At 46.5% G+C, this 23,800-nt stretch overlaps 1 protein-coding gene across 5 annotated transcripts in view; it reads right to left on the bottom strand.

Moving 5' to 3' along the window:
• The window catches only part of Bcl2l1 (BCL2 like 1), a 52,403-nt gene extending 28,820 nt beyond the window's left edge, over positions 1–23,583 (bottom strand). Inside the window, exons 1-2 of one of the 5 annotated variants that reach the window (XM_048445586.2) lie at positions 23,451–23,583; positions 21,314–21,988 (exon numbers count right to left, since the gene is read on the bottom strand). In XM_048445586.2, the coding sequence (XP_048301543.1) occupies positions 21,314–21,877 (564 nt within the window). In that variant the 5' untranslated portion in view covers positions 21,878–21,988; positions 23,451–23,583. Of the gene's footprint in view, positions 1–21,313; positions 22,007–22,071; positions 22,210–22,267; positions 22,977–23,336 lie in introns of those variants that run through there. The other 4 variants (XM_048445587.3, XM_048445584.3, XM_048445582.3 and 1 more) reach the window with 4 other exon arrangements.
• Between the last annotated feature and the right edge of the window lie 217 nt (positions 23,584–23,800).

The following is a 23,800-nucleotide window of genomic DNA, read 5'->3' as shown; positions in this document are numbered from 1 at the left end:
GTCACAGGCAAGTTCGTGTGCTGTTTTACTGTCACAGAAGTAACTCATCCTCAATTGCTGTTACTGTGTGCCCTCCCCACTTGCTTTGCTTTTGATAGAGTCTTAATGTACTACAGTTAAGGCTATCCTAGAATTCACTATGTAGCCCAGGTTAATCTTAAATTTGTGCAATTCTCCTGCCCTAGTTTTCTAGGTGCTGATGTTACAGATATGAGTCACCATAATAATAATAAAACGATAATAGGCGGGCAGTGGTGGCTCATGCCTTTAATCCCAGCACTCGGGAGACAGAGGCAGGCAGGTCTCTGTGAGTTCGAGGCCAGCCTGGTCTACAGATTGAGTTCCAGGACAGGCTTCAAGACCATACAGAGAAAAACCATACAGAGAAACCCTATTTGAAAAACAAACAAAACAACGATAACAAAAAACAAAACAACAATAGTAATAATAGTAACAATCATTTAAAATTTTTAAAATTCTATGTAAGCCTGTGGGGAGCATGTTTATGTGAGTGAAGGTGCCTGTGGAAGATCCTTCGGAACTGGAGTTACAGGTGGTACTAGGGAGTGAACTGTGGTTCTCCGCAAAATCAGGAAGAATTATGATTTTTTTTGGTTTTTCAAGACAGGGTTTCTCTGTGTTGCTTTGGAGCCTGTCCTGGAACTCACTCTGTAGACAGACTGGCCTCGAACTCATTGATATCCGCTTGCCTCTGCCTTCCAAGTGCTGAGATTAAAGGCGTGTGCCGCCACCACCAGCACAGGAAGCATTCCTAACTGCTAAGGTATCTCTCCAGTCCCCCTTCTTTCTTTTTGAATAATTTTTTTTTCTTTTTGGTCACTGGACCAAGGGGTAGCTCCACTCTGAAGCATTCAAGTTTGTTTGCTTATTTGAATTCTCCTGATCAAACTCTAAAAGCCTTAAATTCAAAATCCAAATCCACAAATAAATTTTGTTTGCCCATCTAGAGTGCTGGCCTAAACTTAGGACTTAGGCAAAAAGAGAAGGGTCAAGAGTCACAGGGTTAAATAAAGGCAGAAAAGAAAACCTTCTTGATATTCCTCCTGTCCCACTGAAATGAACTTTTAAACCCAGCATGGTAGTACACACCTAGAATCCCAGCACAGAAGGCTGTGAGTTTGAAGTCAGCTATGGCTAAAAAGTAAGACTGTCTGGAAGAGGAGGAAGGAAATGCACCTTTTAGCGATTTTGCTTTATTTTGCTTATTTATTTATTTATTTATTTATTTATTTATTTATTTATTTATTTATTTATGGTTTTTTCGAGATAGGATTTCTCTGTGTAGACCTGATTGTCCTGAAACTCACTCTGTAGACCAGACTAGCCTTGAATTTACAGAGATCCGCCTCTGCCTCCTGGTGCTGAGATTAAAGGTGTGTGCCATCACTGCCCAGCTTGTTTTATTTTATAAACGGTCTCTTTTATAAGAGACCAGGTCCCAGGTCCCAGGCACTTGGGAGGCAGAGAGAGGAAGGTGAATCTCTGTGAATTTGAGGCTAACATGGTCTACATAGTGAGTTCCAGGTCAGTAAGGGCTAAATAGAGAGACCCTGGTTTTGTTTTTAAATTATATAACATGAAATAAATAATAGAGCCAGGTATGGTGGCTCAAACCTTGAAACCTAGAGCACTTGGGAGGCAAAGATGGGAGGATCTCCGAGAGTTCAAGGCCAACCTGGTGTACATATCAAGTTCCAAGAAAGCCAGGGCTATATAGAGAGACCTTGTCTAAAACAAAAAAACAAAAAACATGGTTTTACTATGCAGTTCTAGCTGTTCTGAAAGGTGTTATGTATGTAGTTCAGGCTGGCCTGGAACTCAGAGTTCCACCTCCCTTTGTCTGTCAAGCACTGCCACCACACCTGACCTACCTTTTAGCTCTTTTTGTTTGTTTGTTTTTGAGACAGGTTTCTTGGTGTAATGAGCTAGTCTTAACTCAGAAATTTGCCTGCCTCAGCCTCCTGAGGGCTGGGGTTAAAGACATGGACTACTACCACGTGGCCCTTTCTTAGCTCTTAAAACAGTGAACACTATGAATTTTAGTCCTGACCCCGCAGACAGGTGGAACTCCCATGCCGTAACTTCATCCTGGAGAGACTTGCAAAGCAGGAAGGGGCAATGACTTTCAGTTCCTGTAAGTCTACAGCAACAGCTGATTCAGCTGGATGATGTCACCTTCACAGACCTCCTGACAAGCAGCTGAGAGGGTAAAAGGAAATCAGAGGATACTGAATGGCTAAGTTCAAACATGCCTCTGGCAAACGCCTGCAATAACCCTAAGCTCTGGAGCATCCCCTTGCAGACACACTTTCTCAGCTGGCAGATGCTTCCCCAACCCTCCTTCTGTATATTCTGAAACACTCACTCTGGGAAGAGCAACAGAATGAAGCCTGGTTTTGAACCTATCTGGGTCCAAATCTAGGTTTTGTCTTACACAAGCTAAGGACCTTAAGCATGTAATTCCATCTCTTTGAGCCTCTTTTTCCTCACTGGAAACAAAGTAGGGCCACTTACTACTCAAGTATAATCTTACAACCCCAGTGCTGGGAAAGCAGAAATAGGTGGGCACTTTCTTGGAGTTTGTTGTCTGGACAGCCTAGCCTAATTGGGAGAGCTGCAGGCAAATGACAACACCTGTCTCAAAGGAGGTAAATAGCAATCCTGAGGTTGATATCTGAGGTTCTATCTTTTGACTTTCATAGGAATGCATATGCATACACACAATAATGCATATACATATTTAAAAAGATATATGTGAAAAAAAATACATGCAAATTACTGGGTACAGCACTTGATACTTAATGAGGATTCAAAAGGTAGGCTTGACTGGGCTGTGTGGCTCACACCTTTAATCCCAGCACAGACAGAGGTAGGTAGGTAGATCTGAGTTTAAAGCTAGCCTGGTCTACAGAGCAAGTTCCAGGAGAGTCTGGACTATGCAGAGAAACACAGTCCTGAAAAACAAAACAAACAAAAAGTAGGTTGAAAGAATACTACTAATTCTTATATTAATTCTTAGTAGCTTTAGTTTTGTTGTTGTTTTGAGACAGGGTCTTGTGTAGTCCAGGCTGGCTTGTAACGCATTATGTAGCAGAGGATAATGTTGAACTTCCAATTTCCAAGAACTAAGATTACAAAGCACGTGGTCACCACACCCCATTTTGAATTTAGGTTCTAAAAAGGCACCCTGGCTGCAGTGTTGAGACAGGTGTGAGTTTTCTATGGTCTTCATCTCTCCCTTTTTTTTTTTTTTTGAGACAGGGTTTCCCTGTGTAACGGCTCTGGGTGTACTAGAATTTGCTTTGTACACCTTGCTGGCCTCAAACTCACAGAGATTCACCTGCCTCTGCTGCCTTCCAAGTGCTGGGATTAAAGGCATGCGCCACCACTGCCCTTGGATGTATAAAATCTTAATCAGAGCTCTGCTGTAGGTAAAAGTTTCTGGATTCTGGTATACAGTTATCTTAGTACCTGCTGGGAATAAAAGCATATGCCACGAGTGATCTCCTTCTATCCTAACCTAGATACTCATAAACTGGACAAGAAAGATAAGCAAAAACTCCAGAAGGACTGAGGAGATAGGAGTGATTTCTGCCCTGGTCAAAGGGTAGGGAATCTGTGGTACCATGCTTTGTTGGTAGAGGGAGTGGCCCACTCAGGGAAGGGTGAGAATCCTATCTCAGAAAACATCCCTAATGCCACCTGTACTGTTTCTCCTTCCCTGGTGGTAGTTTCTGCCAATGACACAAAGCTCTGAAATGCAACCCCCTCAACACACACACACACACACACACACACACACACACACACACACAGAGAGAGAGAGAGAGAGAGAGAGAGAGAGAGAGAGAGAGAGAGAGAGAACTAGAACGCTCCCGGTCTAGCATTCTTCTGTTCACAGAGGCAGAACTGCATTTTGCAGGCCTCCCAGGATCTGGTTCAGAGCTAGCCTACAGGAAATGGTCGATAAAGAGCTCTTGATTGATGAATGAAGAGAGGGAATATTCTCCACCATTAAGCAAATATTAATGAGTACTATGAGTACTATGTTGGTCTCTGGGGATCTGAGGTGATTAGGATGGGTTTCTAGTTTTGTTTGTTTGTTTTATTTTTTAACTGAGTTCAGAATCAGCAGAGAGAACAAAACTAAAGAGCTACAGTGCTGGATACAATAGCTAGAGCAGCAATATTTGCTAGTGCCCCCACCCCCATCCCAATAGGACAAAAGGGCTTCTGAGACAGACTGCTTGGGTTCAAAGCATGACTTTACCTCTTCCTAGCTAAATTTCTGCATTCAGTTTCCTTCTCCTTGCTTTCTTTCTCCTCTGTAAAGTCAAAAGAGCCATTCTTGGTTTGAGATTTTTTGTTGTATGTATGTATGTACGTATGTATGTATGTATGTATGTATGTATTTTTGGTTTTTTGAGACAGAGTTTCTCTGTGTAGCCCTGGCTGTCCTGGAACTAGCTCTCGTAGATCTGGCTGGCCTCAAACTCACAGAGATCCGCCTGCCTCTGCCTCCCAAGTGCTGGGATTAAAGACATGCGCCACCACTGCTGGTTTGTTTTATGTTTTCTGTTTGTTTGGTTTTTGAGACAGTATATCATAGACCTAAATTCAATCCCTGGCACTCATGTGAAAAGCCAGGTGTGGTGGTATGTACCTGTAAAAATACTACTTGATAGATGGAAACAGGCAGGTCCCTAGGGTTCAATGGCCAGCTATTTAGACTAAGCAGCAAGAGACTATGCTTCAAAATAAACAAACAAATAAATAAGTAAAGAGTCTGGGTGGTAGTGGCGGCAAACACCTTTAATCCCAGCACTCTGGAGGCAGAGGTAGGCAGTAGATCTCTGTGAGTTTGAGGCCAACCTGGTCTACAAAGTGAGTTCCAGGAGAGAAATCCTGTCTTCAAAACAAAACAAAAACCCAAACTAAAACAAACAAACAAAAAAGTCAAATGGAGAATGACAGAGGAAGATAGCTGAAGCCAATCTCTGGCTTCTCTGGCTTCCTTAACATTTGCACACACTACATAGCCAAGTACACACACACACACACACACACACACACACACACACAAATATATAATATACAGGAAGAAAAAAAATGCAGCTATTGTCCAACAGCAGGTATGTGATGATGCCCAGATTCAAACCCGAAACTGCAATTCTACAGTCATGCTTCCAACTAAAGTAACCTACTTCTCACAAAAGATCCAGTACAAGGGATTAGAGAGATGGCTTAGCAGGTAAAATTGCTTGCCACAAGGCAGGGAATGATGATTCCTTTAATCCCAGCACTCCGGAGGCAGAAGCTGGTGGATCCCTGAGTATGAGGCCAGTGAGATGTAAAAGCAAGTTCTAGGACAGTCAGAGATACACTGTGAGACTCTCTCTCCAAAACCAAGAAGTACTTGTCATACAAGTTTGATAATCCCCATGAAAGTGTTCTATCCCCCAAACTCACACAGAGATAGAGAACTGACTTAAAAAAGTTGTCCTCTGGCCTTGGCACACTTCCTGTGGCACATATGTTTAAACACACATGGCATACACACAATAATGATGTTGATAATCATGATGATAAAATAAAATAGAAATAAAATTAAAAGATTTAGAAAATGCCACAAATGACATAGCTCACACAAAAGAAGATACGGCCATTAGGTTATTATCCTTGGACCCTTCCCAAGGCAAGTACTGAGAAGTGGCTTCTCTTTCACCCTAAAGGGCTCAAACAGTTAGATGTCAACTGCAGGCTTTGCTCTGGCCTTCCACACACTTCTCTTATTGAGACTTAGAGTACTAATATTGAACCCTATCTTGTACCACCAATTCAGACCCAGGAGTTCCAGATGCAGTCCACCTGCATGGACAAGCAGGCAGGATGGACTCTGTCTGATCCTATACACCTTTCAGTTTCACCACTCAGCCACCATCCTGGGGCCTCATCTCTGCACCTGCTGCTTGACCCAGTCCCAGGAGACCCAGAACCCTAGACTTGGGCTTCCTCCCTGTACCCAGTCCCAAAGGGTCACTACTGAGTGACTCCCTAAAGACTTCCCTAGCAATGTACCCCCAAGGGTTCCATCTGAATGTGGGTGCTGAGAGTAAAGTGAGTAATGGGTAGAACAAGGGGTGGTTATTCTTGTTCTGAATCAGAGGTGAGTATGAGATGAGGCGTTCTTACTCTGGGTTTTTTATGTAAGTGGCATTGCTCTGGGTTGGGTCAAAGTGCCCACGAATACCCTACCTGGGCAAGCAAGGACATCCTAGGGTTAGGAGCCAATATTCATTTCTACTTCCCATTTGAGTCACACTCAATAGTGTGAGCTTACCTGGTAACTTCATGGTGAGGGCAACCAGTAGCTAAATCAGTGACTGACCAGCCATACAGTCAAAGAATTTGATGAGCTTATTCTCTGCACTAGGCAGTGTATCGGGTGCTCTACATATACCAGCCATCCTTAGGAATGTCTGTTAACCTGGCCATTAGATACTTAACCACTAAGTGGTGGGCCCAATGGTAGCTGGTAAGAGTTGTAAGACGATCCTGTGCTCAACAAACTCAGAGCTTCCTTCTTAGTTGCCACCCATACACACCCGTCTAGAAAGAACTATTTCCCCTTTATAGATGTCTAGGCTTAGAGAAGAAAGCTTGTCCAAACTCAAGAAAATAGGAAAATGTTAAGTTAAGGTTTCTTTCTATCTTTCTTTTTTAAATGCTTGCTGGTTCAGTGACTGAATGAATACTACAGCTATGGCTGTGGCTATAGCAAGGAGGAGCAACAAGACCAAATGTTACAGTTCTCAAAGTGCTTTCTCACTTATCACTCCTGGGCCTCCCTGCTGGCCTGGGAGGGAGGCAAAGTGGGTGTTATCTTTCTTCAGCATGAGGTGACAGGCAGAGCTTATAGTCACTGAACAAACAAGAAATGAGGCCACCCCAGAAAAGTTCCAAAGTACCCACAACACATCACATAGTTTAGTTATACAGATATGGAAGCATCCACTGTGTGCAAGGTATGTTCCTATACACTTTAAATGTTCAACTCATAAATCTTCTAGTCATCAAATATGGAGAGGTCTTCCATCCTGGAGAACCTTGGCAAAGATTAGAGAAGATACACCACATTGCTAAATGCCAAGTCAACAACATGGCTGACATCAAGCTGTGTACAAGTTCTGACTTGAGGCCCTGGTGGGGGAGGTGGGGATAAGCTTGTAAGTCAAAGTCCTTGACTTCCTAATTCTTGGGCCAAAGGCTAGACCAAACAAGAAACTCTCAGAAAGCTTCTTTAAGACCAGTGGTGGTGACACATGCCTTCACTCAGGAGGCAGGGGCAGGAGGTTCTCTGTGAGTTCAAGGCCAGCCTGGTCTATAAGAGCTAGTTCCAGGACAGACTCCAAAGTTACAGAGAAACCCTATCTTGAGAAAAAAAAAAAAAAGCTTCTTTAACCTCAGCACTCAGGAGACAGAGGCAGGAAGATCTTTATGACTTTGAGGTCAGCCTGGTCTATATAGTGAGTTCTGGACCAGTCATGGTTACATAGAGCAACCTCATCTCTCAAAAAAAAAAAAAGTAGCGGTAGTTCCAACAACAATCATAGTAACTTTACCCTGATTATCTGTGATAGGAATGGGATAACAGTAATAGCCATAGCTGTCATGCTGAGTGAGTAATTCTGTATGCCAGGCTCCATGCATCTCAACAGCTGAGCAGAGTGTTTCCAGAAAAGCATTGTAAGTTATTATCTCTTTGCTGTTTTTTGTAAATTATTTATTTATTCACTATTTATTTTGTGTATGGGCAGTGGAATGGGGGCAGCATGCCTATAGAGTCAGAGGACAACGGGGGGGGGGTAGTGTTTTTCTCTCTACCATATCAGTTCTGGAGAGTGAACTCATGTCATTAAGATTTGTGTCAAATGCCTCTACCCATTAAGCCACCTCACCTGCCCTTTCTTATTTTTCAGACGGGTCTTACTCTACAATGCAAACCAGCTTTGATTGGCATTCTTCTTGCCTTAGCCTCCCAAGTGCTGGGATTACAGGTAGAAGTTACTATGCCCAGTTACTATACTCAACTCATTATTACTTTTTGTTAGTATGAGACAGGACTAGACTAGTTTAGAACTCCTTATACTGTCAAAGATAACCTTGAACTTCAAATCCTCCTGACTACTGAGTTTCATTTAACAAAGCCTTGTTAAAAGCAGTGGTAGGGATCAAATCCAGGACTTCCTGCATAGTAGGCAAACACTCTATCAAGTGAGTTATACTTCCAATCCTAACGTACCTAACACTTCAACAGTGATCACTGATTTTCTCCCAAGAAGATACCGGCAAGGCACGTACCATAAACACCAGGGCCAGCTGCTACCAGAGAGGGTGGAGTCTCCAGAGACCCAGAACCTTTTTCATGCAGCCAGCTGGAGTCTCAACCATTTTCCTCAGGTTTTCAAATGGGGTCTCTGGGTGGCCCAGCTAGTCCAGGACTCAGTCCTGACACACCATCCCAGTAGCTAGTTTTACCATTCTACTGAGAGGAGAAGAGACAACTTAAGCTCAGGGCAACAGAGTTTCTTCCTTTTGGTCCCTCAAGGAGTTTGTAGTTTCTACAGGCTGCCCATCCACCGCCCCGTGGAGAAAAGTGGAAGGAATGGATGGAGAGACTTCTCCATGGGCTTGGCAAGAGGCATAACAATGAAGACTCACTGACTGAATCTTTCCTTGGGCCACAAGCCTCTGCATGTGACAAGGTGTGTGCTCTTCATATGCAACTGTTTTAGGAAATGCCAGTGTACCTTTTGGACCCAAGAAGTCTCAAGGAGAGACTGACACAGCCATGAACTGAAAGCTAAGTTAACTATTTCTAAGGATTGTAACTAGGTCATCAGGTTCCTACAGAAGCCAGCTGTGGCTAGAGGAGGAGGAGGGAAGTTTTGAAGCCTACCAAGATCCCTACTTCCCCTCAGGCCCCACCCTCTTCGAAATCTGCACCTGCTCTCAAGCTGACCCCTCCCCCTAGTTGGCCCAGCTGTCCTGGCTCCCAGGGCCCCTCTCTGCCTTCCTCGGGTGGGAGTGGAAAGGACCTCTTTAGTAGAAGACACCTTATTGTCACCTGAGACTTTCAAAGGAGCTAAAGTAGTAGCCGCCTCTCTGGAGGGCAGTTTTGCTCTACCAGGGCAGCAAGAAAGCTGGGTCTCTTTGGCACTGCCAGGGTACCTTGTTGGCACAGTCACAGCAGGTGGCAGGAGACAGGTGATGTTTACCCTACAAAGGCTAGAGTTGCCAAAAGGCTTCAATCAATCCTTTGAATCTGCACCTGGCTTTGAGCCCCAAATAACAACCAGGGCGGCCTACCTGACCTGCACGTCCCAGGTGCCTTGGCTTTTCCCTCCCGCAGTTCTGCCTGCTGAGTCCCAGCTGGCAAGGGATTCTTCTCCCAAGGGTTACTGGAGGCCTGACTGCACCCACGGGTGCTCTGGGTCTCTTCTCTCTGAGTCCATCACTACCATCAGTTACCCCCAATTCCTATGTCTCCAGGCCTGCACCACAGTCAGTCTCTGCTTCCCTCTGTCTGACCAGTTTTCCCGCCAGCCCAGATCCTCTTCTGAAGACGTGACAGCTCAGCATCTCTCTTCAAATCTGGCTGGCTGGTTCTCGCCCACTGAGCCTGGCCCAGTCACGTTCCTTTCACCCATTTAAAGCTCTCACTGACCTGGGTGTGGTAGTACAAGCCTACAGCCCCAGCTCATGGGAGTGTGACACAGGAGGACTGAGTTCAGGACCAGCTGGGCTCTACAGAGATGAGACCCTGTCAGAACAGGCAGAAGTGGCTGACTATAGACTGAGGGAAGAACACATGCGCAGCAGGCTTAAGGTCCTGGGCCCAATTCCCAGCTTCCAGGGATAGGAAGAAGCAAAGGAGCCTTCATGCTCCACGTCTTCTTCACAGGCGATAGCATCTAAAACTGACTGAGTCTACTGTATGTCAGGCAGAAGGCTATTTGGTCTATGCTACAAGTCAGTCTCTCAAAAAATACTGGCCAAATGTCACCTAGTTCCAAATATTCTGCTAGATGCTGGTAATGAAGGGAAACTTTGCACTCAAAGGCCCTATACTCTGGGAGTTTAAGCTTCTCTGAATTGGACAGTAAACATGTAAACATGGGTGGCCTCTGGGGAGGCTTGAAACATTGAAATCTGAATGATAAAAACAGAGTTCTAATCAGACCTGAGGCAGGCAGAGTGACTCCAACAGAGAAAAAACACGGAGCCGTGGAAGACGAGACCCATTACCATTATCTTCATTTTACAGATGAGGGAATGGAGACCTCAGCACACAAAGCTACAGTGCTGAGAAAGCTGCGGTTACTAAGCCCCCAGTGACTTTCCCCACCCTAACCCTTTGCACGAGGGGGGCGGGTGGGGAGGGGAAGAGTCTGTACTGGCAATTCAGCTGGCCTGGGGCCAGGTGGAAGGTGACAATGCGGACTGAGGGTGGAGGCCTCTGGGCCAAGTAATCTAATGGGTAGTGATGGTAAAAGTGGGACCATTTGGCAGAGGCCCAGGCCACCTGTAGGATGTAATCAGCGGTCTGGCCTCTTCCACTTTGAGTCTACACCACCGATTTGGCATAAGCCATTCACTATGTGTTTGGGGCCTACTCCTGATTCAGATGTATTTGCTTCCTCAGGGACTGACAATGTAGTACTACATCTAGTAGTAACAACCCTCATGTTCACTGAACAGACCCTAGCCAATCCCCTGCCGAAGCCTGGGCACTGTGCCAGGTACTCAGGATAAAATAAACCAGTCCAGGTCTGCAGAAAAAGCAACAACACAGTGGCACAAGGATAGACTTTGTCACAAGGCATATTGTCAGACTGTGCTCTGCCTCTTAGAAGATGTGTTACTATGGAGGTCTCTGAGTCCTGGATGCACCCGCTTCACATCGGAGCAGTTGTGGAGACCAAATAAGACGATTATGTCAAGGGCATAAACACAGCACCTGGCATACAGCAAGTAAGCAGCACTCCACACACAACACCTGTTATTATCCCTAACAACACTCATGCATTCGCTCTCATTTATGTCTTGCTTACACTGGTAAGGTTGGCATTACCCTCTCAGGTTTATGGATTTGAGAACTGGGTCGCTTCACATTGAAGACAAAGTCAAGCTTTATCTACAGGTTTATTAAAAGATTAATAAACAATGTTTTAGTGTGGCTCTGAAATAGCCTTCAAAAGCTTATATGTTAACAGTACTTTCCAGACAGAAGGAGGACTGCAGTAAGTTCCAAGTTAGCTTGGACTACATAGAGAAACTGTCTCAAACCAAAAAGAACTCGCCCCCGCCAAATCTCATGTGTTAAAAGACTTGGTCCTTAACACAATAGTGTTCAGAAGTAGGATCTTCTGGAAGGTGAGTGGATCATGAGGGCAAGGGCAATCATGGGCTCATTGACTGGGATCAAACCATTTTATTCAGCGACTTGAAGGGGGAGAGGGGCTAAAGAGGTTTGCTCAACCTGACAATGGCAGGGCAGCCCTCCCAGACTCTTCTGATCACTAAAGAGCATATTCAAAATTTTTGTTTGTCTTGTTTTATTTTGAAGACAGGGTTTCTCTCTGTAGCCTTGGCTGTCCTAGATAGCTTTGTAGACCACGCTGGCTCAAACTCACAGAGATCCTCCTGCCTCTGCCTCCTGAGTGCTGAGATTAAAGGCATGGACCATCACTGCCTGGCCTGGCTCAGATTCATAACTGAAAGGACTACTGGACAATGGAAAAATGCTGGAGGGAAGTAAATCACGGGGGCAGTGATGAGTGCATTATTTTCCTAGTGTCCTCTCTCTTGCTTCCTTGCTGCCATGAGGTAAGTAACCTCTGCTTCACCATTTGTGGGCCATAAAGTTTGCCTCACCACTCATAAATCATGAGATAATGGAGTCAAGGGTCATGAATCGAAAGCTCTGAAACAGTAAGCTAAAATAACCTTTCCATCCTTTAAACTGTGTCTAGACTAGAGTATTCTGTCCCAGCAACAGAAAGCTAACACACTAACTACAATAAGCCCTGCCTGGCTTGTCTGGGAGCTCAGGGGACAGATAGATGATCACATACACCAATTCAAATGGCAAGAAGGACACGAACCAGTTCCAAGGTGTGAAGCATTGAGACAGACCACCAACAGGAGTCATGTAGTCTTACCACCATAGCCACGGTGTTCCCATCTAAGGCATTCATTAACATTTAGTGATTAAACTAAATGAATCCAGCTTTAGAAGAGGCAGGTAGCACTAGTGACACTGGGGTAAAGGTCAAACACAAGAGCAGGGCATGGTGGGGCATGCCTATAATCCCAGGAAGAGTAGGAAGGAGGATCAGGAGTTCAAGGTCCTCATAAAGATATTAATGAATTTGAGGCCAGCCTGGAAGACATGAGACTCTCTCAAAAAGCCACCTCCTTTCCAAACAAAATAAACTCCAGGTCAAATGGGAATCTAAGTCTGATAGGCATTTCATTCTCTAATTTCCTCCCTAGAAATGAGACTGAAAGCACCTATCTTACCTGGAAATGTGAACAAAAAGGTTTGGGACATTAGAAAACATTATCATGTACATAAAAGGAACTGTCTCTAAGCTGCAGACCGCTACAGTGGTGCAGTTTTGGAGAATGAACACACTGAGTTGGAATCCAAGCTCTTCCTTGCGTTGACCTGTGAGGCCTTAGCAATATCATTTTTCCTTCAGCCTTGGTTTTCTTGACCATAAAATGAAGATGCTATTTACTTTATAGGCTGTTTTAAGGATAAAAAACAAACAGCCTAAGCTTTAGTAAGGCTGACCTGGTGTCAATCCCTGTACACCCCTTCAAAGCGCAGGTAGAAGCATCATCCCTCCCAGGCCTTGCCCAGCAATAAATGCTCCTTCAAACAAGCTGCTTCACCACTCCTGTGCCTCAGTTGTGAAAAGGGGCTAATAATAGTGCCTACTTCATCGAGTGTTGCCGTAAGAATGGAATCAATTAGTACTTGTAGCACACACTGAACAATGCCTGGCATAGAGTAAGCATTCAATAAATGTTAGGTGCTATTAATAGCAATGTTAACAATAATATTAATCACCAAGCGGGATAAGAGGGAGGGGCTTAGTGCTGGGACATGGGCATCCCATGGAATAATTCCACAGAAGTGCCAGGACGTCTGTCTGTAGGCAAGCTGTCAACCTGTAGGAGAGTATTCTGTGAAAAGGGCATGAATCTGGGCTCCTAAGTCCCAGTCCTACTGATCAGGGGCCAGCCTCTGGGGAGGCTCGTCAGGTTCCTCAGAAGGGACACTGTGTTCCCAGTGGTTGTGTTCCAGGCGCTGCCTGACTCTGACTAGGGGAACAAAGGCACATGTGTGTGGCCAGGGTGGAGGGAGGGGAATGTTTCCCTTTCAAGAGTTGGAACAAAGGATCTGAGGCATAGTTGAGTGCATTCCAATCTCCTCCCAGGCCAGTTCCCATTCCTCAGATGACTGTCCAACAAGGTTCGCAACCTTCCAGCTTCCTCCTGAAAGGTGACTTGGGAAGGGGTGGCAAGCCCTGTCACTCAACATTGACATCAATCTCCAACAGACAGGATTTTAAGTGCAGAACTGTTGATACCTGTCTTAGAAATCTCTGTCCTATTCTGAGTGGGTAGGAACCCCTGGGAGAAGTCAGTTCATGAATGACACAGGGTATTCCAAGTGACAGCTTTAATGCCCCTCTAAGGAATGTTAGAAGTGACAAAGTTAAGGAGACAAGCCAGAAGTTTCTTTGGACTGACCCGCAGCCTAGCATCAGTGACAGAATACCAGAAAGGCACACCCCAGTCCTAAGGGGAAAAGGCAGGCTGGATGGAGAGACCTGGAGAAGGGGGGAGGGAATGAGAGCAGAGAAAGTGACTGAAAGAGGAAAGGGAGGGGCATACAAAAAGTAGGGGGGCACACCTCTTGGGACATTACTTTCCAGTTTCCACACTCTGCGGCAGGAATCCGACTGCTGGGCCGGGACAGGAAGCAGTCTATGGAAGTCATTGCAATGGCATTTCCTGAAGAGCACGAGAAAAAGCTCCAGTTCGGAGGGGAACTCTGCTTTCTATCCAGAGAACTCTGTAGCTTAGAGCCAGAGTAGGCCTGGCCTGAGACTCACTGGGGATAAAACTAAGCAGCACAAGGTCCCAAAGGTGGCTTCTCTCTATGAAAACAGAGACTGAAGGAGCCCAAGCATCATGGCAGTACTGTCTGGATGAATGTGACCATTCTGAGCACTTTAGGCCAACAACTGCCTTTCTGAACCTTCCAACAAGCCCAGGGCACATAGCAGGTGACTAGTGAAGCCACTACATCTCTGGGCCTGCCTGCTCCTGTGACAAGGAGAAGGCGCTATCCCGATCACCAATCTGCATGGCTAAAGGTATCACAAAGACAAGGTAGATATGCCAAGTACTTTGTAAGTTGGAATGTGTGCATAGAGTTCTACCTATCTTGTGGGGAAACGACAAATTACCCTGTGGTGATACTGTGTGCTGGACAGGAAAGTGTCAGCCTAAAGTAACATTTTGGAATAGCATTCCTGGTAAAAATCTATGATAGGGTGGCAGGCCTGTGAGAATCAGAATGTCAATTTCAAAATCCCATCCCGAGGGAGAAACGAAAGTCTGGGGCTAAAATGACTTGGTGACATATTGAATATGTAGAATTAAGAGAGTATGTCTGAATCATTACCCTAAGACCATGGAGATGTTGGATCACCAGGGCACATATACACTAGAGCTCATACTGTGACAGGAGGCTGCCATGAGAATGCGCTAATGGGTGACTCTAAAGAAAAGGGAGAATGGGTACTTTGACAATGAGCCAAGATTTCCATGGTACACATAATAAGAAATATTACATCAACATGGGGTCAGGCCCTTCATATCCCAGGCACACCCCAATGTTTTATCATTGTGCTCAAGATTCAGGAAGGTCAAAAGAGATTGGGTGAGTTAGGATTTTAACTCAGACAAGCTGCAGTTTTTCAGACAGAAACCGAGAACAATAAAGGAGAGCCATCTGTAAAGTGTATTTGAAGAGAAGTATTTCTGAAAAGAGAGAGTTTGGTCATTTATTTAAGCAGGGGTTTAATTACTCTATAGTCCAGGCTGGCCTTCAATTCAAGATGTAGTTTGGACTATCCTCAGATACAAAGCGATCTTTTTGCTCAACCTCACAAATGCTCGGATAAAAGCCATGCACCACAATGTCCAGCCTAACAATTTTTTCAGTCCTCATTTTATCTAGATTCTCCAAACAGTAAAAACAACATGGCTTCCAATGTGGCTAACTGGACCAGCCAATACACCATGTGCAAAGCTGGTCTCCTCTTGAGTCTCCTCTCATGATCTCTACAGCCATTTAAAGCTAAGTAGTCTTTCCATGTTGGGCGCCAATCTGTAGTAATAAGGAAAGGCGGGCTGCGTTCCCACCCAGATCCTGGCTAGCTTACCCTGAAATAATTACACGGAAACTGTATTCATTTAAACACTGCCTGGCCCATTACCTCCAGCCTCTTATTGGCTAACTCTCACATATTGATTCAACCCATTTCTAATAATCTGTATCTCACCACGAGATCATGGCTTACCACGAAAGATTCAGCATGTCTGACCTGACAGCTTTATGGCGCACAGCTCTCTGCCTCTGCTTCTTTCTCCCAGCATTCTGTTCTGTCTACTCCGCCTATCTAAGCTTCTGTCCTATCAAAGGTCAAGGTAGTCTCTTTATTAACCAATGAAAGTAACACATAGACAGATAACCCTCTTACATCAAGGTGAGGGCTGAGCTTTTTTTCATTTCCCTACATCTTGGCTGTTGACTTTTTTGATCACTCTTTAAATTTAATTCATTTACTTATTTATTTACTGGGGGAGAAGTACACCATGGACATATACAGAGGTCAGAATACAACTTGCAGAAGATAGTTCTTCCCTTCCACCAAATGGGAACCAGGGATTTAACCCAGGACATCAGGCTTGACAGCATTCACCTTTATAAGCTAAACCACCTTGCCAGGCCCTTTGATCAACTTTTTAAAGTGCTATCCCATCCTGCCTTGCTAGGCATTCTCTATAAACCAATCTTATTTTCTTCAAAGTACCTACTATCAGCTGATGCATAACACACACACACACAAATGCTGGAAACTAAACTTGGGTCTTCTGGAAGAACAGCAAGAGCTCTTAAAACACTAAGCCATCTCTCCAGCCCCCAGACCATATAATATCATGGAACTGCTGTGGTACACACCGTCCATCATTGATAAAAAATGTCGTTATATAACTATGTGTATGTATGTGTGTATTCACTTTAGCTTGCATACATATGCACATGCATATGGAGGTCAGAGGCTAGTCCTGGATATTGTTCCTCAGGAGCTATCTACCTCATTGGCCTGGAACTCATTCATCAGGCAAGGGTGGCAGGCCAGCAGGCTCCAGAAATCCCCTTGCCTCTGCCTTACAGCTTTGGGATTGAGTGCACTCCACTGTGCTTGGCATTTTCTTTTCTTTTCTTTTCTTTTTTTGGGGTTGTTTTTTTTTTAAAAAAAAAAAACATGAATGTTGGTGATCAAACTCAGATTCTTTTTGTTGTTGTTGCTGTTTTTCAAGACAGAGTTTTTCTGTATAACAGCTCTGGCTATCCTGGAACTCACTCTGTAGACCAGGCTAGCCTTGAACTCACAGAGATTCCCCCCCCCGCCCCCCAAGCGCTGGGATTAAAGGTGTGCATCACCAAAGCCTAGCCAAATTTAGATTCTTATGCTAGCACAGCAAGCATTTTAAGACTGAGCCCCACCCTCCATTATGTAGATTTGTCTGTCTAACAGAATGAGCTATTTGAGGCAAAAACTTAGTTTTGTTCTTTTCTCAGTACCTAGCAGAGTGTGTGTGTGGGGTTCAATAATTGGTAGAAGAGGTTCCCCCCATTACTACTCTGGCTTGATTAGGTCCTTTCCTCAGATACTCAGTATCTCTTTCAGAGGTGACTACTGAGCTCAAGATTAGTGCTCTGGGCTGAGATGACCAATGTAAGCAAGACATGGACTCGGAGAGTACAGCTGTTATAAACGCCTGCACCAATTTAAACTACCAGTTCCTTCTTTTCCCTTATGCAAAGGGCTGGGGATCATATATAAATGATGAGTATCAAGCTGGTGGCAATTCATTTGGGCCTTTTCTTCCCTAGGTGAAACAAAGGCTCAGGGGACTGTCTATCACTAGATGCCCAATGGGAGTGGGGAAGACAGACTGTGGGCTGCAGGGACAATAGATGTTCCAGAGCTTCCTTCAAGAAAAGAGGACCCTGCATATTTAGGCTGTGAATAGGGACAGAGATCTTGATAGACTAAGGTTGTTGAAGACGGTCTTTCTGTTGAAGAGCATTTCACTGGAGATTACCCTTAAATCTAAGCACACCAAATCTAGACACAGCAACAAGTGCAAAGCAAGCCTGGTGATGATAGGCTAATGGCTGGGGAAAAACTAAGAGGTTGGGCACAGGAGAAAGATACCTAAGTCCACTGGCCTTAGGACAAAAGTCTGTTGGGAGAAGGGGTCCAGCTTACAACATAGCTTCACAGAGCCCAAACAAAATTGGTGGTTACCCACAAGAAAGTCAAGAAACTCCTCCAGGTTCCACTGGGGCCCCTGAAAACTACCTGGGTAATTTTCAGGCAGAAAATGAAGAGTTCCATGTGGCTGCTGGGGATATTGCTCTAGAGAATCTGGAAAATCCTGTGATGGCAAGAGTTTTAAGTACTATCTAAAAAAGGACACCGAGAAGAAGTAGGTGTTCCAAGGGGGAGCCCCCAGACACTTCTACTTCATTTGAAGACCTGAATGAGATTACTAAAAATTTCTGTGTTGGGATTTCTGATGGGACTTCCCCCAAGAAAACCACAGAACTGCCAAATTTGCAAATGGAGCTGAGGTGCTTCAACTAAGCAAATATTCATATCTGTGTTGCACTGAAAAAGTCAAAATAGGTAAGAAAAGATTGCAGCTTGGGAATGGTCAAACTAGGTTTTCTCCTGGCTGTGGCTCATTCACTGCTCCTAACAATGTTTTCATTGAGCAAAAGGAAATCTCCACAACTGGCTACACCAAAGTGACATGGCCCATTTGGGGCCTTACCCAAACTCAAAGTGAAACCCCATCCCCAAATAGTTTCATCTACTGGGGGCTAGGTTCCAGTGAACCGGCTTAATTTTTTAAGAAGTAACTCCAGGGGTCAAAGTTCAGAACCTTGAGGGAGGAAGCTCACTCTGGAGAAGTGCGTCCACCCTTTGTCCACCCTACAATTAAGGTTAGGGAAGGGCTTTTATTCAGGCAGCTGGGTATCATTACTCCATTTTACAGGTGGGAAAGACGGAAGACACAGACAACAGGTTCAGCATTTTGTTAAGTGAGTCAGGCAGCAGTATGGCCAGAGGCTTGAGTTCCAATCCTTAGGGCATCACCCCACAATTAACATAGACTCTGGGGCAGGCCATCTCCTTGCCCATACAATCTGAGGTTCCACATATTTGGGAACCTGTACTGATGATAAAGGCACTGTTCTCAGATGCCTGAACAATGCCACAACTGCAGCATGGAAAGAGCACCTTCTACAGGCATGTTTTTCTCAGCCCTGGTTTTCTATGCTAGTCTGTCTGGAATATTACTTCCTGAACAAGGTATGGATGGAAAGGGTTTAGACTCTGAAATGAGGTCAATTTCAATTTAAATTTTTCACTCAGACACTTAGTTGGCTGAGAGACATTTAAATTCAGTCATTTGGCCACTGGAGCTTTGTGTATAGCCTGGGAATAAATTCACCTACCTCGGAAAGTTACTGTGTGGAACATATGAATGACCATGTATTTCCAAGATGGAGAGATAGTATCTAGCTGAAGCTAACGCCTAGCACATTGCTTGACCTACAGTAGCTGCCCAGGAAATTGGCTACATTAAATAAAGGATAAAACAATGCTGGAAACACGAGAGGTACTCCAGGTACTCAGGAAAGGCTGACTTTTCTACTAAATTTAGAGCATACCCTCGGTGAACTGCCTGAACTCTACGACCTCCAAGTTGCAGCCCCCAAGAAAATCTGGGGGTACCACTGCAGCAGCATCTGTGCAGCTCAGAGGGCTTACCCAAGAGGAAATGGGCAGGCATCTTCCACCAAGGCTCAAATGACACTGAGTGGTATGTTCTTTACCCCCTGGTCTCAGGAGAAGAATGCATGCCCAGAAATGGCTCTGCCATAACCGGCTCTTCTACACACATTCTCTGCTCATCAAGCAGAAGTGGCAAGTTACCAGGTATGCTGCCCAACAGGCTCTGGAGACTCTTGAGTGAAGAGACGGCGGTGGGTGGAATTTCAGTCAATGAGAGCTAATGAACCTGCCCCAAGCTGCTGCCTTAGATGGGTTTAGCATTTTTCCAGGTGACTGGAACATTACATGCAATATGGGGCAGCTGGCAATTCTCAGGTCCCAGCAGCCTCTGCAGAGGTTGGCTGCCCTAGCAGGTACCTCTTCCATCTGCCTACTGTTTACAGCTGGCAAGAGACTACCTGGTATTAGGACCACTAAAGACAGTCAGCAAGTGATAGAGTCAAAGGGCCCAGGTTTACTTGGAGATGCTTCAGAGGGTGTGTCTGAAGGGCTGGAATCCTGTCCCCTTCTGTAATCAGCTGAACAAATATTTGCCCCAAAAGAGAATCAAAGCAAGAAAGAATGAATAGAAGAGGTCACTGCACAAACCAACAGGAACTATTTAATCATTTATCTCCCCAGGGAGTTCATTTACAGACTGGCAATCCTTAGCTCAAGAGAGCCCACCTTTACCTCAGTCAACCCTACCCAGATCATCTGACCTCTACTGACAAGTGACCTCTTTGCCTTTACAAGAGCTACTGGAGGGGAAGAGTGGGGGTGAAGTTTCAAAGAAATGGGAAACTAGAGACAGGATGGGGTTTCAGGGCAAACCCAGAAGGTCTCTTGCTCAGTGGTAAAAGCGAAGTGCTTGCCCCGCCCTAGGCCCAGCCTATGGACAACTGAATTCTTGACATTCCCGAGTCCATGGTGCCTGGCCCCTTCCACCTCACTTCCTTCAATGGATGGCTTATTTTCCACAGCTTGTCCATTTTTGACACATTCTGAGGGGTCAGGCTACTTCTCATAAGCCCCGAGCTCCCCTATTCGGGAATGGAGTTCACTACGAAGGTGAAAATTGCCTACTATACTGGTAAGGAAGCTCTCACCTCCACATCACCCTGAAGGAGTCTCCTGAGGAGGCACTCACTGGTGTGAGCCTCTGCTCACATTATCTCTAACAGTCACAAAACTCTGTTAAGCAAGGAGAGCTTGCCACATTTTTTCTGTGTTAGAAACTAAGGCTCCAGAAGGTAAACCAGCCGGTCCAAGGTCACATGGCTAGTTAACTGACAGGGCCAGGACTCACACCCACATCCAGTCTGTCACCAAATCTTAATTTCCTATGGAGCCTCACAGACCCAGTTCTCGCTCTGCCAGCAAACAGCGTTCCAGTAAAGAGGCCCCACGGCCCTGACCAGAAAAGCAAAAGGCAGAGCAGCTGGAGATCCCCAACCGACCCTGGGCAGTGAGGTGCAAAGTCCTGGGGCTCAATATATGACACAGCAAGAGTGCCCAAACAAGCCAACCATGCAGAAAGTTGCATACTTTGGGGGAAAATGAACTTAGGAGCACAGCACAAACACAGTTGGCACAGACCACCCTTCTCCAAAATCAAATAATCCTCAGTCACCCAAGTCAGTGGGGGCTCCTGCCTGGGCAAATGGTCTAAGTACCATGCACACAGGTATACAGGGGCCTGAGGGTACCAGCTCTTCCGGTTCTCCAGGTATTATGTTCCTCACTCCCAGCCAAGGTGACCCATTCCGTGAGAGCCAGAAGAAGGCAGGGAGAACTTGCCACTCTCACAGGTTTTCAGCTAAGTAAACACACAGGCTATGTTTTTCTTTGCTGAGAAACTGGAACAAACTATGAAACTCTGGGGCCACAAGCACAGCCAGAAGGAAAGATGCAGATCTCTCAAAGTTAACCTCTTGTGTTGAAACGGAGCCAGGCAGCTTTCCTGAACAATCCACATCCTCACCAATCATGCCATGCAACAGAAAAGGGACCAACAAGGACATCTGGGGCTCTCCAAAGAAGAGACAGACAAGGGGCGTGGTTCTTACCCAGCCGCCGTTGTCCTGGATCCAAGGCTCTAGGTGGTCATTCAGATAGGTGGCCATCCAACTTGCGATACGACTCACCAATACCTGCATCTCCTTGTCTACGCTTTCCACACACAGGGCTCCACCGAAGGAGAAAAAGGCCACGATGCGACCCCAGTTTACCCCATCCCGGAAGAGTTCATTCACTACCTGTTCAAAGCTTTGATATGCTGTCCCTGGGGTTATGTGAAGCTGCGATGTTAGATCACTGAACGCTCGCCGGTACCGCAGTTCAAACTCATCGCCAGCCTCTCTCAGCGCTTGCTTCACTGCTGCCATGGGAATCACCTCCCGGGCATCCAAACTGCTGCTGTGGCCAGTGGCTCCATTTACCGCGGGGCTATCCGCCAGGTGCCAGGATGGGTTGCCATTGACGGCACTGGGGGTCTCCCTCTCTGATTCAGTTCCTTCTGGAGCCTCAGTCCTGTTCTCTTCGACATCACTAAACTGACTCCAGCTGTATCCTTTCTGGGAAAGCTTGTAGGAGAGAAAGTCAACCACCAGCTCCCGGTTGTTCTGAGACATTTTTATAATAGAGATGGGCTCAACCAGTCCATTGTCCAAACACCTGCTCACTCACTGGGTCTGCTCTGTGTTTAGCGACTCTCTTCCAGGATCCAAAGCCAGGATAAGGTTCTGAAGAGAGAGAAAGAGCTTCAGGAGAAAAATTTAATATGCATGTCATTTACCTTACAATATCCCATTCCTCCTCCAGGTACCAGAATTGGTTTCTTTGTGGCTCTTATGAAGGTCTGAGTCCAGGTTCTAAGGGACTTCAATGAAGTCAAATTGAAAGGACCAGCAAGCTTTGAATTGTCTCATCAGCCTCTTTTTACTACAACCACCCACCCCTTTTTCTCCGAAATGCCTTCCTCAAAAAGTCACCCCCATTGGCAGCCTCCCCCCCCCACCTACATTCAAATCTATCTCCGGCGACAGCAAGCAGGTGCAGCCCCCGGAAGATCTTTTGTATCATAGGTCGGGAGGAGGTGGTGGCTGGGTTGCCGGTAACTCTGCCTGCCTCGCGGCGGCTGGCAAAAAAAACCAGTCCCGGCCGGAGGGATCATGCGACCTGGTAGGCAGCCCAGAAGGCGACACAGGAATTGTGAAGCTTAGGAACCTGCCCCCTTCCTTGCTTCCTCCATCGCCCAGACCGAGGGCGGCCTCTCTCTCTCCCTCTCTCTGCTCCGCAGCCTCCAGCCACCGGAGAGCCCAACCCCCTCGCTCTAGCACGCCCCTTGGCTCTCCGCCTCCTACTGGGAGCCAGGAGAACTCTCCCGGAGGTGTGGGTTTAGTGTAATCCCCCCCCCTTCTTTCTTTCTCTCTTTCTCTCTCTCTTTCTATTTAAGTGCCCTTTTAAGGTACTTAAGCACGGAAGGGGGAAACGGCGTCTGATCTGCGATCTGATTTCGGAAAGCCCACCCCCGGGCCTTTCCGAGCGACTGTATTCTGGAGACCCCCCACAAACACCGCTGGTTGTCTTTGAATTCCCCAAAGGCCCTGGACATGGCGTTGGGGGACTGCCAGGTCCTCCATTCCGCGCCCGGACACAATGGCCGCCGGCACCCCGCACAAAGACGGGGTGAGAGGGAGGCGCTGCTCCCCACCACCGGCCAGGAAGAAGAGTCGAGGCCCCCAAAGCGGAGACCTCGTTTTCCTGGGGCCGGGCCCAAGGCGGCCTCCTGGAGCCCCCTGCAGGGCGCAAGGGAGGGAGGCTGCTACGCGTAGGAGCCCCGGGTGGGTGGGCTGAGGCCTCGCTTACAGCTCGCGCTCCCCTAGGCCGGGTACACGCCGAGCCACCGCCCCGTTGCTAGGCAACTGCCCTCCCTCAGGGGCGCCCCCTAGACCTCTCAGGAAGGAGGGGTCTCGCCCCCGCGGCCCGCCCCAGCGTAGCCAATCCGCGGGTCGGATCGGCACGGAAGCGGGACGGCAAAGGCTCCCATTGGGCGCAGCGCCTGTCAAGCACAGGAGGCGGCGCTCTCACCTGCGAGCCCAAAGAGCCGTGGGGGGCCACATCCCCCCTTCATTGACCTGGTGGCTTCCCGACGCGAGGGCACTTCGCGGCCGAGTTGTACGCCGCGGACTTGGGCCGGCCTACCTGGCTGACTGCTCGCACCGTGTCTCCCGGAGAAGCCGGCCTCAGTTTCCCCTGAAGAGACCGGGGGAACTTGCAAGCGCAGTCACTTCCGGTGCCGCGGCAGCGCGCGCGAGCCCGAGACGCAAGAAGAGTGCGCGCCAGGAGGGACTGGCGTCTAGACGTGGGGAAGAGCGTCCCCTGGCGAGATATTTGAGGAGTCGCAGATGTATAGAACGTTTATCGGTTCTTATTTAATCTAGTTGCTTTATCCGTCCGTTTGTACTCAGAAAAAGCATTTTTTTTTTTCTGGGCGTCCAACTATGGGCAGGTTTCTTAACTTTTGTATATTTTCTTCAACTGTAAAATAGGTA

The sequence above is a fragment of the Myodes glareolus genome, chromosome 10, assembly GCF_982192425.1.
Source record: "Myodes glareolus chromosome 10, mMyoGla1.1, whole genome shotgun sequence".
Classification (NCBI taxonomy): domain Eukaryota; kingdom Metazoa; phylum Chordata; class Mammalia; order Rodentia; family Cricetidae; genus Myodes; species Myodes glareolus.
Note: the sequence above shows the minus strand (reverse complement) of the source record. Positions and strands in the feature narration are given on the sequence as shown.